The sequence below is a fragment of the Rhinolophus ferrumequinum genome, chromosome 6 (genome assembly GCF_004115265.2).
Source record: "Rhinolophus ferrumequinum isolate MPI-CBG mRhiFer1 chromosome 6, mRhiFer1_v1.p, whole genome shotgun sequence".
Taxonomy (NCBI): Eukaryota; Metazoa; Chordata; class Mammalia; order Chiroptera; family Rhinolophidae; genus Rhinolophus; species Rhinolophus ferrumequinum.
The window spans coordinates 22,517,922-22,534,104 of NC_046289.1; the positions used below are offsets into that span (position 1 = coordinate 22,517,922).

The 16,183-nt window shown below is 49.0% G+C and overlaps 1 protein-coding gene across 5 annotated transcripts in view; it reads right to left on the minus strand.

The window, feature by feature from the left end:
- The window catches only part of ESRRB (estrogen related receptor beta), a 167,370-nt gene that overhangs the window by 99,867 nt on the left and 51,320 nt on the right, over window positions 1–16,183 (minus strand). Inside the window, exon 1 of one of the 5 annotated variants that reach the window (XM_033109630.1) lies at window positions 10,783–10,874. The exons of 1 other annotated variant lie outside the window; for it this stretch is intronic. In XM_033109630.1, the coding sequence (XP_032965521.1) occupies window positions 10,783–10,826 (44 nt within the window). In that variant the 5' untranslated portion in view covers window positions 10,827–10,874. Of the gene's footprint in view, window positions 1–554; window positions 574–6,139; window positions 6,419–10,616; window positions 10,875–16,183 lie in introns of those variants that run through there. 3 more of the 5 variants (XM_033109634.1, XM_033109629.1, XM_033109631.1) reach the window with 3 other exon arrangements.

Below are 16,183 nucleotides of genomic sequence, written 5' to 3' on the forward strand. Positions count from 1 at the left end.
TGCCTTCCAGTCCCTCTGTGTTCCCTTGCACTCCATGGAAAAACCCCAAGTCTCCGCAGCCCCCACTGGAATGTGCCTACAGTCTGACCTCAGCCAGGCAAGGGTGCACAGGCAGCCGGGGCTGTTTAAATCTCAGAGCCGCTTGTCCTCTTCCCCCATCCTAAAGGGACTAGCCCTGTAACACACCCCTCACACATGGGCCCACACGCGCACACAGACCCTCCAGGGGGAAACTCTCCTAGGAATGGAAGTGGCTTTTGATGTTTTCGGGGTCGGAGATATCCTCTGCAACAGGAGTGTTAACAGCAACAAGAGAGGGCCTGACACTCCATGAAGCCACTGCTTACAAATAAAGGTGCTGTAAGATCCTTCCTATTCTAATCCTGATCCATATCGAGAGGGGTTCTAGGTAGGCAGATACAGGCACACTCACAGGAGGGGGGAAAAAACTACCTGGCTCCACGGTTTCCCACTTGTCTCGGTTTTCAGAGTCATTTGTTAGATGGCTGGTTGGGGGGTCTCTGCTCCCAGAGACAGATTAAACCCATGCTCACCTGTGGCCGACCTCTCCACACATCCCGAGTGGGACCACCGTGGCTGTCCAGCTCTGTGGAACCTGGAGCCAGCAGGCAGTCTCTTCCCCCTGCCCAGTGAGCCCCAGGAGTACTCTCTGGAAGTTATGTGTCCCCTTCAGAGCCCACCTTTCTCCAACAAGGCCCCTGGAGCCACAGGCCAGCATGTACCTGTCACATCCATCCAGTGTGATGGGGAAGTAAGGGAGGAAATGCCCTAGAGCAGCCTGCCTCCCAGGGTCACACTGTCACAAGAGACAAGAGTCACTTGTCCAGTGGCCTTGGGAAGAAATAACCCCCTAACTACTTACCTCTCCCAGATACTACCCTGACATCCCCTCCGAGAAAGAAGTCTGGCCCCACCACCCGTTACCCAGGACAGCTCTGCCATTATCCGTGAAAGGTCAGTGGCCTCACCACTGAAGGCCAGGAAGGGGGCACACTGGCCCAGTGAGAGTTAATCTGCCTGGCCAGCTATCACGGGGTCACTGTGATGTGCAGAGAAGTTGAACACCCCAGTCCCTCTGTGCTGGTCTGCTAATTACATTTGCAATTATAAACACCACCACCTCCCTGCGCAGGGACCAGATCACACCAGCTGATGGGGCGACCAGGATGTAATCCCTCCCCAGGCCACTGCAGCCACGCCAGGGGACACAGGGACCACAGACACCTACGGGCCCCCTCTCCGAGGAATGACCGAGTGCATATGATGGTTCCCGGAGTGCGAGGCTGCCAGGACTGGGAAAGGGAAAACTCACCAGAGATGAAGCCGGGTCAGGGGTCAGCAGTCCTTACAAAGATCTGTGATTTATCCCTAGAAATCTGTGAATGGCCTCAAGGGCAAATAGGCAGGATGTGGGCTCAGATTTATCTGGTTCCAAGTTGTGCCCTACATGGCTGCCTGGCATGGTCTGTGGGTCCTCTACTCAAAGCCCCCTTCTGTGCCCACACACCCACAGTAGGAACCGCAGCACCGGCAGAGGACATTAGAAGTTAAACACTAAGCTGTACTGGGGTCCTCATGGGAATATTCAGTCAAGGGCCGCCGGACTCCAAGACAGAAGCTCCCAGCAGAGCTGTGGGGAATGTTGGCTAATTCCGGATAGACATCCTGGTCAAGCTGGATGAACTTGGAGAGCCACACCTTCCGGGAGGGATAGACAGAGACCCACGACGGCCGGTAGGTGTGGGAAGGTGTCACTGTGGGCTGTTCAGGGTAGTGGTTGGACTTCACTTTGGAGGAGTAGATTGTGGTCTAAATATCTGCCAGTTCTTCCCCTTAAATTAGAACCACAAATAACTTTAATCATGTTGAGGAAGCCACTAAAGCATTTGGGAAGACAAGTCCTAGAGCAGGGCTCTGCAGAACTGTGTCAAAAGCATCCTGTCTCTTGTCTGTCTGACCGTCTTCCAAACTCTCTCTCCTTCTGAGTCCCGCTCAAGCACACAGCCAACTCCATGGCCCACCCCCAATGCACACACTTCTCAATGTCTCTCTCTCTCTCTCTCTCTCTCTCTCTCTCTCTCTCTCTCTCTCTCTCTCTCTCCCTTGCACACACACACACCCTTCCTTTGGCCTGCTAGACTTGTACGGATCTTTCCAGTTCTAAGCACTCAAAAGAAACAAGGCATTTGCAGAGGACCAAGACAAACTTTTTTAGTGAGTTTAGATTATCTTTAAAACCCATTTGGCAAAATATCCAAATATCAGGAACACGAATCAAGCAGGCAGGACAAAGTTACAAGGGCTGGGGGCATTCTGAGAAGGCAGGGGTGTGACACGAACTCTCTATCACAGCCACTTCTTTCGCAGCGCTTTCCCCGAAAGTCCCCTCCGTCCCTCCTCTGTTGGACTAAATGGAATATTTATTGATTACTCCAAATCAATAGAATGAAAAGGTTCCTGTTTGATGGGCCAGGTTTCTTCATATATATATATATATATATATATATATATATATATATATATATATATACATATATATATATATACACACACACACACATATAAACATATATACACGTGTGTGTGTGTATATATGTGTATATATATATATATGTGTATATATATATACACACATATATATATATTTTTTTTTTTTTAAGAAATATCTTCTCATATGTCCCAATTACTGGTAAAATAGAAGATCGTTTCTAAAATGAAGCGCGTTGGGGGAAATAATAAGCGCTGAGAGGAAATTTCCAGTTGCTTTCAGGATGTCACTGAGCTGGAAAGGCCCTTGCCAGGGACTGGGGCCCTCCTCACTGACTTACTGTTTCCTCCTAGTTTATCGCCCTTGCGCCTGAACACGTCCAGCCTCCTGTTCCACGGCAGCCCACACCTCCAGAAAGGTGGCAGGCACATAAAGGTTTATTTCCTAGAGCCCCTCCCTCGGAAAACCAAGACTAATTCCTCACTCTGATTTATTTTTAAATGTACCATTAAAAATTAATTTCCCCCTTTGTTTTTCTCTGGGTCACTGATTCTGAATTACCATGTGGCATTTTTCCTACGTGTGAACCCACATATTTTACCTTCGGGACAATTTGTTCTTTGTTTCTTTAACAGCAGCAAAGTGGTCACTAGCAGCCCCCCTCACCCCCTGGGTTTTATGCGAAGGATCTCCAGCTGGTCCAGTCACGGAGGCATTTGTACACAGGCAAATGCAGGCCAGCACACACACTCCCACTCCAGCTGATTATATATGTACATAAAATATTGATTAGAAATGGTAATGGAGTCACCTACAGGATTGGATACAGGAAAATGAAAATGAAGGAGAGAAAGGTTTGAAGGTGTGAGAGAGAGAGAGAGAGAGAGAGAGAGAATTTCTCACCTGGGAAAATGAGAATAACCCTAACGCATTAAAATATGCTCTCTGTATGTTAGCAGGTGAGGAGGCTGAACTGACGTCCCTGTGCCCTTGGGTTTTCTCAAGTCCGGGAATGTTGACTAAGCCACATGGGTAAAAACTGTACGGAGCACAGGAACCCACTCATGTATGTGTTCCCCAAGAAACATCAGCACTGAAATGAATGGATTAATTCTACTGTTCTTCCAACAAGCCAAAAAATGCAGTCCTGTTTTGCTACTTTGCTACCCGTGGCTCTAAAGTCACTTGTGATGAAACACTGGGGTTGAGGTCAGAAAGATGCGTCCCCCGATACCAGCCTTTGACCTCCACAAGTTCGTCCTTGGAGATTTTGTACCCCTGCACCACAGCAGACACTAAAGCTCACCAGAAGGCACACATCTATGTGTGGGGCCGGCTCACCAATGCCCGGGGCTGCTGCCCAGCAGGTCCTGGGCTTTGAGAAATGGCATCTCACAGGGATGCTTAGTTCTTCAGTGGAAACAGTGGGTGTATTTCTGGCTTTCCCTGTGCCCATAGAGTGAGAAGTTAATTCTTTGCAAAGAAACCAGGAAGGGTAGGGAATCCAAACCTCAGGTTTACTTTATAAGTGATTTCCACTTGAAACCCTTCCCAGACATTCAGGACCTCCGCTTCCACATGCCCTTCTGCTGCTTCCCTGACATTCCCTCTTTGCCCATATTTCTCCTCAAACACAAGTCAGGGTTGCCGTCAACTCAATGAATTACCCAGCTGCTAAATCCTCCATCCCTCCTTGCTTTCCTGGTTAACATAATCAAAGGACGTACTTCCCCCATTTTAATTTTCATATTTATTGTCTCTGACTTGAACTAGGGACAAATACATAGATATTTCAACCTCAACTAAAGAAGTCACCTCTGGAGAGAAGAAGCCTAAATAATTTAAATATCCAATATTTGTCACCCTTGGTAGTTTTATGTGAGGGTGAGGACCTGCCCCATAAGCATCAAACACTGTTCACAGCCTCACTTACCCACGCTGAGGTTTCTCTGGAGGTTCCCACTAGCCGGTTAGGAGGGAGCACCTTATGGCACTACCCCACCCCCACCCCACCAGCCCTGCAAGCTGGGATCAGTGTAACCTTTAAAGAGAATGAAAAGCCACTTTTCAAGCTGATGGGAATCTGAATCCATTATAATTAAGGAGAGCCTTCATCTGCCAACCCATTTGCTGCCTTCTGACACTGTCTAAATTCTGTACCTTCAAGACCCAGGGAACTCCTAAAACTAGAACCAAAACGGTCGGCGTGGAGGCTGGGACAGTCCCGGCACTGACGCGAGATGCTTCTGTGAGGTTGCCTCTCATGCGTGGTCCACCCGGGGTGGACGTAGTCTGTGCAGCGAGAGGGGGACGGTTAAGAACACTTCCTGGAACCCCATACTAGCCACAGTATTTATTTTAGGGATGCTGGTGGTTCTTTGTGGGGGAGTGAAAAAATGAAAGGATGGCGGAGCGAGTACTGACTTTGGTAGTTTAGTTTGCTTCAGAAAAAAAGAAAAAAACGGTGGGGGGGAGGAAGACGAGCACGAAGTTGAGCCTGTCCTCCAGAACCTAGAGTTTTCATTTTATTATTATTTTTGAAGCCTTCCGAGGGACCACTCCGCGCATACACCCATACGCGCTTCCACCTGCCCAGAACGGCGGGACTAGAATCCCCAGAGGGGAGACCCCAGCAGATACCTAGGCAGGTGGGGCGTGGACAGCGGAGGGCCCTGGGAGGGAAACCGCCGGTGGCCAAAGCACGACCCTGGAGAGCCGGGGCTGGACGTGCGAGGCAGCCGCCGCCGTTCGAGGGGATCGGTTCTCCACTTTCCCACTCTGCGCGCCCGGAGCTCTGTCCAAGCCCGGGAACCCGCGCTTCCTGCGAGTCCACTTCCGCAGCCCGGGCCGCTGCCCACGCCCACGCCCACGCTTCTCCGACCACCCCAGGTTCCAGATAGGCGAGCGAAAAACCGTCTGGAGCATGGAAATCGCGCTGGTCTGTTCCGCGGGGCACAGCATCCCACAAAGCAACAAACCAACTTTTCCTGCTCTGCAGCGCCGGGAGGGTGTCCCCACTCATGGCGGGATGCGGGCTCCCTTCGCAGGGTATGCGGGACGCAGTGCGCCCTGGGCCACGCAGCCCGCACCCCTGGGGTGCCTTGGCTTCACTGTGCCGCACGCGCGCCCTCGGGGCTCCCCACCGGGACCTCTGGGTTAGGCAGCGCGGGCCGCCTGCAGTTTCCAAAACCCTGCGTGGCACCTAAGATTTCGCCCCCTTGCTCATCATTTTTGGTCCCCAGTATGGAAATAAATATTAAAGTCAAAGGGCCCCGCGGGGAGGCTTTATCGGACAGGACATCCTTGCGACTTTGCCGCACCTGTTCTGGGCTCGTTCCTCCTCATTCCACAGAAACTCAAATATTTTCTCAACGAGAGAGGAAGAAAGAGTGAATGAGAAAGCGCTGCTCTTACCCAAAAGTCTGGGTTTGTAAAGGGGGGCTGCAGGGAAAAGTTAAAGGCGGGTTACCCCCAGAAGGAAACCCAAGAAGTGTGTGGCTTTTCCCCTCCGACATCCCCCAAGTGCCCAGGGGTCCGGTCCGGGCCACTTGAATGCCTAGAAGAACTGCGACATCCAGGACAGAGACAGCTGGACAGGCAGAAGGACAGACCGAGAAGCAGAGCACCTACTGGTTGTGGTAGCCGAGGGGGTCCGGGATGCAGAGTTCTGACACGTCCATCAGGCCCGTTTTAGCATTCCCAGTTGGTGGAGAAAGACGACGGGAAAATCACGCGGACGAGCAAGTGAAGGGCACGGGCGAGGTGTGAGTCCCGGCCGGGGCACAGTGAGCGGGAGACGGCAGAGTGGGAGGAAACGCCGTGACGGGGCGAGAGGGAGGCAGAGTCGGCGCGCACAGCGCAGTGTTCCCACTCCCGCACACACTCCGAGCGGGCAGAGGGGATGGGAAGCCGTAGAGGAGGCTTGGGCACCAGAGACTTGGAGCCTACTAACCCTACTGTAGCTTTAAGACTGGGAGACTGATGTATGGTTTGGCTCCTATTGGCTATCTCTCAGGGGCTGGACTTAAAGTGACAGAATCGAGCAGGGGTGGGGGGAGGAGGGTGAGCCAGAGAGGCTTCAATGGAAATCAGACGCTCAGACGAGGTCCCCATCTCCTGAGGAGCAGGAGGACTGGGCTGTACAGCCACCAGGCCTGCCCTCTGGCCATTAAAGAAAAAAAAAAAGTCCAACTGGCAGACACGACTGGGGGGTTGAAAGATTTGCTGCTTAACCTATACCCCCTGTCCTATCGGTTTAACTGGCAGGCCTAGCAAACTCACCTCTCAGCCTTTTGGAATGGGTCTGTTTTCCAGATTAAAAATGACTCACATTTCTCCACTCACATACCAAGGAGAAGAGGCCAGCGCCTCAGAAACCCATAGCCTCAAACCCTGTGTTCAGCACACAAAAGTGCAAAGGGTCAGGCCAGCAGGTGAGGCACAGCGAGGAGAGAGCAGGAGAGAAACAGATTCCCTGCTCTCCTCACCTGGGCCAGTTGGTTCTGAACCGCTTTCATTTGGCTAGATGCACGCAGGGTGTGCATCTGTAAAATGCTCTCTAGGTGTATGAAATGACGCTCTCTTCATTGGCAACTCTCAGAAACGCACCCAGGACACAGACATGGGCAAATAAATTCCTGTCTGCTTAGGAAAACACAATGGTGGTTAAAACCGCCAACGTACCTGCCACATCCACTTGGAGGCACACAAGTAGACACTTCAACACACACACCTGAATCCCCAGCTATGAACACACCTGTAGGCCTGTCTGCTGTTCCCTCCATGAACCCAAATATTATGGGCTGCCACGGTACCAAAACAAGCTATAAGTCATGCCCCAATTCTTCTTCTGGGGCTTGTCATCTTTTGAGATGTGCCAGCCACAAGGATGATGATCAATTTGATGATTCAGACGAGTGTGGGGACAGAGGCAGGTACATAATTATGTAAAGGGGGGGGAAGCCCTCAGGAGAGACCACCACCCTATTTTCCTATACTCTACAGAAGACAATGAGCAGTAGGGGGGAAGACATCATTTTACCGTCAAAATAATGCCTAAATGGAGTGTCACTGCAGGCGGTGTTCAAGTACTTCAGGAGTAAAAAGCAGAGAGGGTTGTGAGAAACCCCAAGAGAGACCAGCCGCTCAGGAGGGGCTGGGGACTGGGCAGCAAGACCGCAGGTGATGCTTGACTTGGATAAATGGAAGCGCGTGCAGGCTGGGAAGCGGCTGAGATTTTTCATAAGTGCTGACGTGGAGGAAGGCGGGATTCTCCGTGTGGGGCTCAGGCAGGTATCTCGCAGAGAGATGGATGAAGATGTCTGCTCTGTCAGCAGAACCCCCAGCAGCCCGGGTTGTTTTTAATCACATAGGTACTTGGTCACATTAGAAACAGAAAGAGGGTGTAGAGACACTTTCCTTGAGCTTCTACGCAATCACCGTCTCTTGCCAACACCTTAGTACCAGAGTCTCTGCGTCCTTTCAGGTGCCGGAAATCCCTTCTCCAAGCACACAGCAGTTGGGGAGCGCTTTGTAAAATGCACACTCGATGGACCCGTATTGCAGTTCGGAAGGAGGCCCCAGGCCTCCCGTGGCCCTATAAGGAGGGCCCACATAACAGGCGCCTGTGTGTCTCTCTGCACCCCTCTTTAGCCCTTGTCACGCTCCCCTCAGTCTCTGCACCTGCCACCTAGAATACCCCACCTTCCAGACCACACCAGAACCTTTTGCTGTTCAGTTTGCTTCAGGTAATTTCTCAGTTTGCAATTATGTACTCATGTATTGGTATGAATAATACCCCCCTACCCATCCCTCCACACACACACGATTGTAAGCTCCGCGAAAGCAGGGAGCATGTCTGTTCTGTTTACTGGAGAATCTCCAGTGCTTAATGGTGCCTGGAACATAGCAGTTGCTTGATAAAGATTTTGCTGAATGAATTGGTAAACTGTAGCAGTTTGGGGTGGGGTGACAGAGCCTGCTGAGGAACAGGCCAACTGCCCCGGAAGGGGCTTAGGCCCTGGTAGGCTGTATGGGATCCACTGGCTCCTTGCTTTGTGTGCGTGCACCATTTTTAACTGGAGACAGCGCAACTCACTGGACCATGAAAAGAAAGACAACTTCACAGCCGGGAGCAGTGGATGCAAAGCCACTGGGGGCAAATGAGGGGAACTAGGAGGTCTGTGATGGTTAAAAATCTAGGCTAATGCCTGCATACAATCACTGTCTGCATCCAAGGCACAGCGATGAAGGGAGCTGAGGATCTTGCTTCTGGACACTAGCTGGTTGTCCCCCAGGGTCAGAGTGAGGTCCTAGGGACCCTGTTCTCCTCAGATCATTCTCCTCTGCTCTGTCTGTTCAGCCTCCTCACACATAGTCCTGGGACAGAGTTCTTCTCCCCACTCCTGCACCCCCAGCAAGCATGAGCCTGCAGACTCTGCTATAGGAGAGACGAGGGCCCCCCCAGCAGGAACCCCCAGGGGTCCAGATTCAGCCTGGCAGATTCAGCCCAGGCAAACACAGCCAGATCACACACTCTTCATGGGACCAGGCTTTCTCCTGCTCTGACCTTAGCCAGCTCATAGGAGAAAGGATTCCTTCCCAAAGCCAGGGTCAGGTTCCACGTCTCTAGCTGGAGAGACGGCAGTGTGGGAGAGGGCAGAGGACTCCTGGTTCCGGTCCTGACTACTCCGTGTGACCTTGCCAAAGTCATCTCTGTGAAAAGCAAGGTGGTGCGGGGGGTAGAGTGGGATGGGCGGGATGCTTGAGTTCGTTCAAACGTGAATTACATTCAACCGGTCATCACTTCCTACCTGCACTGCTCGCCTAGAGCAGGTGCTATCTGTAATCCACCTCTAACAAGAAGCTCTAAGCCACCCTTTCACCGACTATGTCCCAATACTGGCACACCCAAGCGGACAAGCCAGCCAAAAGGGAATGGGACAAAAGGCACTAGACACAGTAATTGTGGAGAGTATCAGGGGACAACAGCTCACTTTGTGTTTGTGACAAACTCCCTTAAATAGACATTTATTCCAGTCACAGAAACTTATGGGTAAGAGGGCTCAGGGAAGCAGTTAGAATCATCATCAGACTTTACAATTAAGGAAATTTGTAAATTTCACTGTGTGGTGAAGTGACCTACCCAAGGTCACACAGCGAGTAACTAGCAAAGCACACCATCTGTGGATTTCTACTTATCCAGCTCCGAGGTCTTTGTACACAAGTCTCTTTACTTTCCCTCCTTGCCCAAGTTCAAGCTCTTTCCTAAGGAAGTCAGAACAGCGCCACTGGCAACACCCTCCACAAAAGTCACCTGGGAAACGGAGGGGACCCAGACTTCTGTGTCCTCTCCCTCCTCCGGATGGTTTCCTGGGTGGTGGTTTTCAGGAGGCAAATAAGTAGGTAAACATAGCCAGACACATTCCTGCCCATTCTGTTCCCCAAACCTGTATTTCTCTGGGTACAAAAAGCTCTGTGTGGTGGACAGCCAGACACAGGCCCACACTAACCACCCCTCTTCCCCATCCCAGCCTGGCTAAGTCCTTAGGATGGGCTGTACCAACACCTGCACCTGGACTGGATCTCAAGAGTTACCTGAGCGGTCTTGATCTCCGCAGCTGACCCCAGCACAGCACCCCTTGCCACAGGGCTGCTGAAAATCTCCTTAGCAGCACCTCGTCTTGGTGTCTATCTTCCCTGACTTGAGGCAGCCCCCTACCCCCTGCCAGCAGTCATTTCCGCACACATCAGGCAGCAGCAAGCAGCATCTCGGGTTCTTGAATCCCCTCCCTGTGGTGTGCTGCTCACAGCCCAACCAGTAAGAGGCGGCTTTGCTCATCATTCAAGCCAGGCAGCTTAGTAAGAGCTGGTGGAGTCAGTGTGGGCCCCAGGAGGGCGGAGGACTTCATGGTTTCATCACAAAAATGTAAGACCCAACAGGAATATCTGGAGCCTGCCACATGCTCCCTACGTCCAGTGAATGGGGGATACTAATCATTGGGTTATGCCATCCCTGTCCCTCACCCTCACCCATGTTCCCCAAACCCAAATTTCCAGATGAAAATGATGCCTTGGGAAACACACAGGATGAGCAGCCACTTCTTACCACCAGCCCAGGAAGGAGGGGATGCGTCCGTGACACTGTCTGAATCACACTCCAAGCTCATTTCTCTTCCACCCCAGGGTCAGCGCTGGGGGCGGCGAGTCTGGGAAGGGCATCCATTGACAATCCACGATGACTAAGGAGGGCCTGGCCTAGACGGTGAGCCTACCCTGTGCATCTCTGGGGACACTGCCAATCAGGCTGGGGCTCCATGGTCTCCAGGCCAGGGGAAATGTCCCTGACCACACACCTCTGTGGGCCCACTCCCTTCTCACATGCTTGAATTTGGGGTGTGGAGTTATATCCCTGAGTGGTGGTCAGCAGACTGGCAGCCCATTGGCTGGCACATATCCCAAGGACCATAATTAACTGATAACACTAATACAATGTGAGTTTGTACTCCCATAATAGTCTCCTGCTGACAGATAAATGCTGCGGAAACATGATGGCTTTTCCTGAAGCTGTAATGGGCCATTATTGGGGCAAGAAGGCTCATGTCCTATTAGCACTGCCACCATGACACCAAAGATAAAATATGAAGGGGACATCTTGAGTGGATAAATGCTTAGGTTCCCTCCCACCACCACCACCATCCATTTCATTCTCTGAAATCCCTACCAGTAGTCTTGGAAGAACTTCCAAATATTTCAAAGATGCATTATTATTATTTTTTCTGAGTCTCAAGATGTTATTCTCACCAACACAGCTGAATAGTATATTAAAGTTCTCTGTTTGCCAAAAAGACTCCTCTTCCTCCTGCAGGCGCTATGCAGGTGGCAGCTGCCGTGAGCAGGCAGGCGTGGGGGTCAGTGAGGTGAGATATGTCTCTCCATAGAAGCAAAGATCCCTCTTCCCTCTAATCACTAGGAGAACAGGGACACGTTATGACAGTGATAACTTTGTCTCCTGCCAAATTTCAGAGTGAGAGGGCGCGGGCGTGGGGGAAGGGAGGAGGAGAAGTATGAAGGGAAGAAGGAAAAGGAGATGGAAGTTGGAGCAGGAGAGAAAGAAGAAGACTGACTACGCCCTGATAGCACCTGGTACCTCAGAGGCTTTGAACAACTAGCTATTGACTGAATGAGTGATCTGTCTAATTAAATATTTTCCATTAGACTGGTTTGTGGGGTTTCCTTTCCTTACAACAAAAAATATTTGACCTTATTTTTATCTATGTCACATAGTAATGTATCATCCAATTTCTTGTGACTTCTGCATCAATTTAAGCATAAAACATAGTTGGCACATAAAACATAGCTTCAAGTAGCAGTACAATTAGTTCCTAGGACTTCATGGTGGGTAAAAAAGAAAACTTCTCTTTGTTTGAGGACGAGACAACTGTAGAAATCTCATGGTCAACATGGACGACAAAGAGAAGGAACCATTTGCTTTGCAAACTCAGATTACGCCTCCATGCACATTGCTATTCTCCAGGATAATTATTTTAGAGACACCATGAAGTACATGAAACTTTTGGAAAATTAATTCTGAAGTACCGCATGCAGGTAAAGTGGTATTAAAAGGGGACAAAGAAACATGTTGGCCTAGCCTGTCTCCCTGGCATTAATGACATAAAATTTAAAACGTGGGAACACTTGAACATGTTTTCATTTCTTAATGGCTCAAGTGAGGTAGAACTTATTTCAACGTATTTCATTGTTTTTCTTTCAGAATAAAATGCATTTTATGTTTGCTCTAATACGTTTTAGGAAAACCTTAGGAGAGGAAAAAAACAGCAAATGCTTTTAGGTTTTAGACAAAAATCAGATATGTTTTATAAACTGTAAAGTGCTGTGCCTATATAAAACATGATTAAGACGATAGCTTTGGACGATGTGCTTACACGAGCAACGTGCTGGCCAACTGCTACCTTCACAAATGTATATCGTAATGAAACGCGCCCCAGTGGTGAACTCTGCACTCCTCAGAACAATGTAATTAGGAACGGGTCAGTACCAGCTCCAGATGAAGTCTCCAGCTTTGTAGCGGGGCTATCTCTAACTTCTTTATTCTTCACAAACAATGGGGAACATGAAGCTTCAGAAGGATTCCTGACTTAAAAGGGTTTGCCTTTCCTGGAAAAACAAGACAAGGCACAAAGGGAAACGGCAGAACCAAAGACAGTTTAGAAAAATGGGTAAAAGCAGCCAATGATACAAGATTTAATATGGATAAACACCGCTAATACACTTGTCAGCAATGGCCCTAGAAGGAGCTGGACGGTCAGAGAGCGGGTGGGAAAGCGGCGATGCAGGGAGACATCGGGGGTCAGAACACACAGCACATTAAGCGTGGGCCTCCAGCTCAATGGCATGATAAACACTGCTTTGGGGTAATTCTACAAAACCCAGCCGAGCAAGGAGCAGCAATAATTCCTCTTTGCTCTCCCTTACTAAAGGCACAGATGGAATTTTATGCTCAGCCCTGAGGAACTTGCTTGGAAAGCAAGCTGGAAGGGTGACGGAGAAAGGATTTGAAGAGAGGTGGAGGTGTCAAAGGCTTCCTGCAGGGTGTCTGAGCCCCTCTGGAGAGGGACAGATGTGGGACAACATGGGATGGGTCATCCCTGTGCACAGAGGGACAAACACTCGGGTCCCGACACCACGTCACGCACACACTGTAAGTATCGTCTCAGGGTGCTTGACTGCCGCCTTTTTCCTCTCTTTTGGTCAGCTGCCCACTCAGGCCAAGTCTCGCCTCTACTTCTAGGGCATGAAATCTGGCTTACTGAGGGGCCTGGTGGTGCACCAGGAGGTGCAGGAGGGTAGCTCCCCAAATTCCTCCTTTTTTCTGCCATCTATGCATGGTTTCCTGGTGATTTTAAAAAATAAATTTGCAGAAAAGACATGCATGCAGCAACCTGCTAAGTCTCTTTGGGACTAGATGGGACATGGTGACCAGCATAGGGGGACATGTCAGGTTGCTTGGCATCTGTCCTCACCTCAATTCCCCTCTTTTAGCACCCTGAATTCCCTCACCTTACACCTCCCAAACGAAGCATCAGTGTTTTAATGCTTGCCTCAGGCTCTGTTTTCTAGAGGACCAGGGCTCATATCCAGACTGAGTCAGCAAATGGCTGAGGGCCAGTGACTTACTCTCAATTTAAACGATTTTATTATTTACTACCCCCATTCTTGGTTATGGGAGGGGCGCGTAACGAGGAGGAGGATGGATGGGTGACTGTGAGCAGTCACTACCTGAGCTACAGACTCACTGGGTTACAAAGCCCAGGGACCCTGTCCCACTCCCCCCTCACCCATCCACTTAGACGCTCTGCTTCTGTTGCAGTTGCCAAGAAGTTCAGGCCAATGATGTCACCTGAGGTCAACTGACAGGACCACCTGGCCCAACATCCCTTCTCCACTCTCCTTTCTTCCTTCTCCCTCTATATCTGGGAGCTCAAGTGCATGCAGTTGACTCTTGAACAAGGGTTTGAACTTCATGGATCCACTTATACACAGATTTTTTCCCCCCAATAAATACCGTAAATATATTTTCTCTTTCTTATGATTGTCTTAATATTTTCTTTTCTCCAACTCACTTTATTGTAAGAATATAATATATAATACATGTAACACACTAAATATATGCTAACGTTTTCTTTATGTTATATTTAAGGCTTCTGGTCAACAATAGACGATTAATAGCTAACTTTTGGGGGAGTCAAAAGTTCTACATGGATTTTCGCCTGTGGAGGGGGACTGGCACCCCTAACCCCTGTGTTGCTCAAGGGTCAACTGTCCGCCCTCTCCCTTTTCCCTGGTGTTTTCCCCACATGCACACCCACCCGACGGTAACTCTAAATTGCTATTGGCTTCAAGCTCCAGGAAAGCCCAGCAGCTTTGGAAGTAGGAGCCTATGATCTCACACGGCAGACATTCCAGTGGCAGGTAGTTTAATCTTTCTGGTCTGCCTCCTTAGCATATTGGCTGTCGCCTTCAACTTGTCCCCCTGCGACTGAAGAATGAGGCATCACTGCCTCACCCAGCTGTGCCCAGCCCAGGAAGGGGGTGTATGTAGATATGTGTTTATATTGGGAGAAATGTCACTTCTTAGGTCTCTCGTTTGTGTTTCATTTGTTTGTTTTGATTTGCTTTGAGTCCAGAGGAAAATCTTTCCCAGAAGTTCCCCATCCCCACCCCAGCAGGCTTATCCTCCTATCGTCTTGGCCAGAATCCAGTCTCATACTCACCCCAAACCAATCACTGCCAGAGGAGAAATGGATCGCCACGATTGGTTGGAAACATGTTTACTCCCTGAAGCTGGGGAGAGGCCCATTGTTCCTGAGTAGATTAATGTTCAATGACAAACAAATCCACTTCTGTTAGAGGAAGAAGTGGAAATAACTGTTGGGTTTGCAACCAACAGTGTCTGCCACCCCTGGTGGTGGACCAGTGGCAGGGCGGTGACAGTGGGACGGACACCAAGGGTACAAGCAATAAGAAGGATATCGTCTGTGTAGACAAAAACCAATAACAAAACTAAAATGTCACCTTGCCGTAGCAAGTCAAAACAATGTCAACGATAAAATATCTTCCCTAAGAAAATCTCTTGTTGCTGCTAAGTTCTACACAATTGTTGCAGTTTGCTGTTGAATAATATATGTAAGCTTCAAAGTGGCATGTTCTTATTACCTGTTCTTTAATACAAATTGCATTCCACATGGAAGTTATAAAGTTAGACACACACACACACACACACACACACACACATAAACTTAGCTACACGGTGTTTCAAGAGTAAATTCACAACAGTGCAGAAGCATTCAAGTTCATTTAAGGCAGCTTGTGTCTCCGTAGCATGTATATTTCTGTGCTCAAATGGTAGGTTCAAAATAAACAATGAGTGCACAGTGATTCTAAAGATAGAGAGAATTTGAGGTGCTTCAATTTTGTTCTTTTCTGTGACCACTGGGAGTTTTTATATGCGTTTAAAATTTAAAACTGTGAAACAGAGCAGAACTGTGAGATGTCATATTTGTTAAGTTCAAATATTAGTTCCTACATGACAAGTTTTACTGAATTTGAATAATATTTTAGCATAGAAATTGACTACTCATTTTGAATTGTTTATGGTTTGGTTTTAAATTAATCAACAAATCAGGAAAATAATTTTAATAATGATTTAATTTTAATAATTTAATAATGATTATTAGTAATTACGACACGACTATTACTAAGTACAATTTTATATAGAGGAGGGCAGGTCCAGGTATCAAAAATCCAAAGCCTGCCCACCCCCCTTCCTGTTGCCCAGGTGTTGTCTCTTCCCACCCTGAGCTGAGCTAGTGGTCCTGAGAAACACAGAAAGGGGACTGTCCACATTTCCCTAGGATATTTTCAAGGGTACTCATCTCCAAACAGGTCAATAGCAACCATCTTGAGCCCTGAAAATTTCCAGAAATGCCCGCATCATGTCTCCATCTATTCCATCTTCCTCTAACTGAGTAAGTCTGCCTTTTGTCAAATGTCAGCAATACAGACAGAAACTCTGTATCTTATAACGATATGGTTCTCTGTTTTGGTCCATCACTAATATTGTAGCATTTTCATTTTCTCCTTTTTTTCATTGTC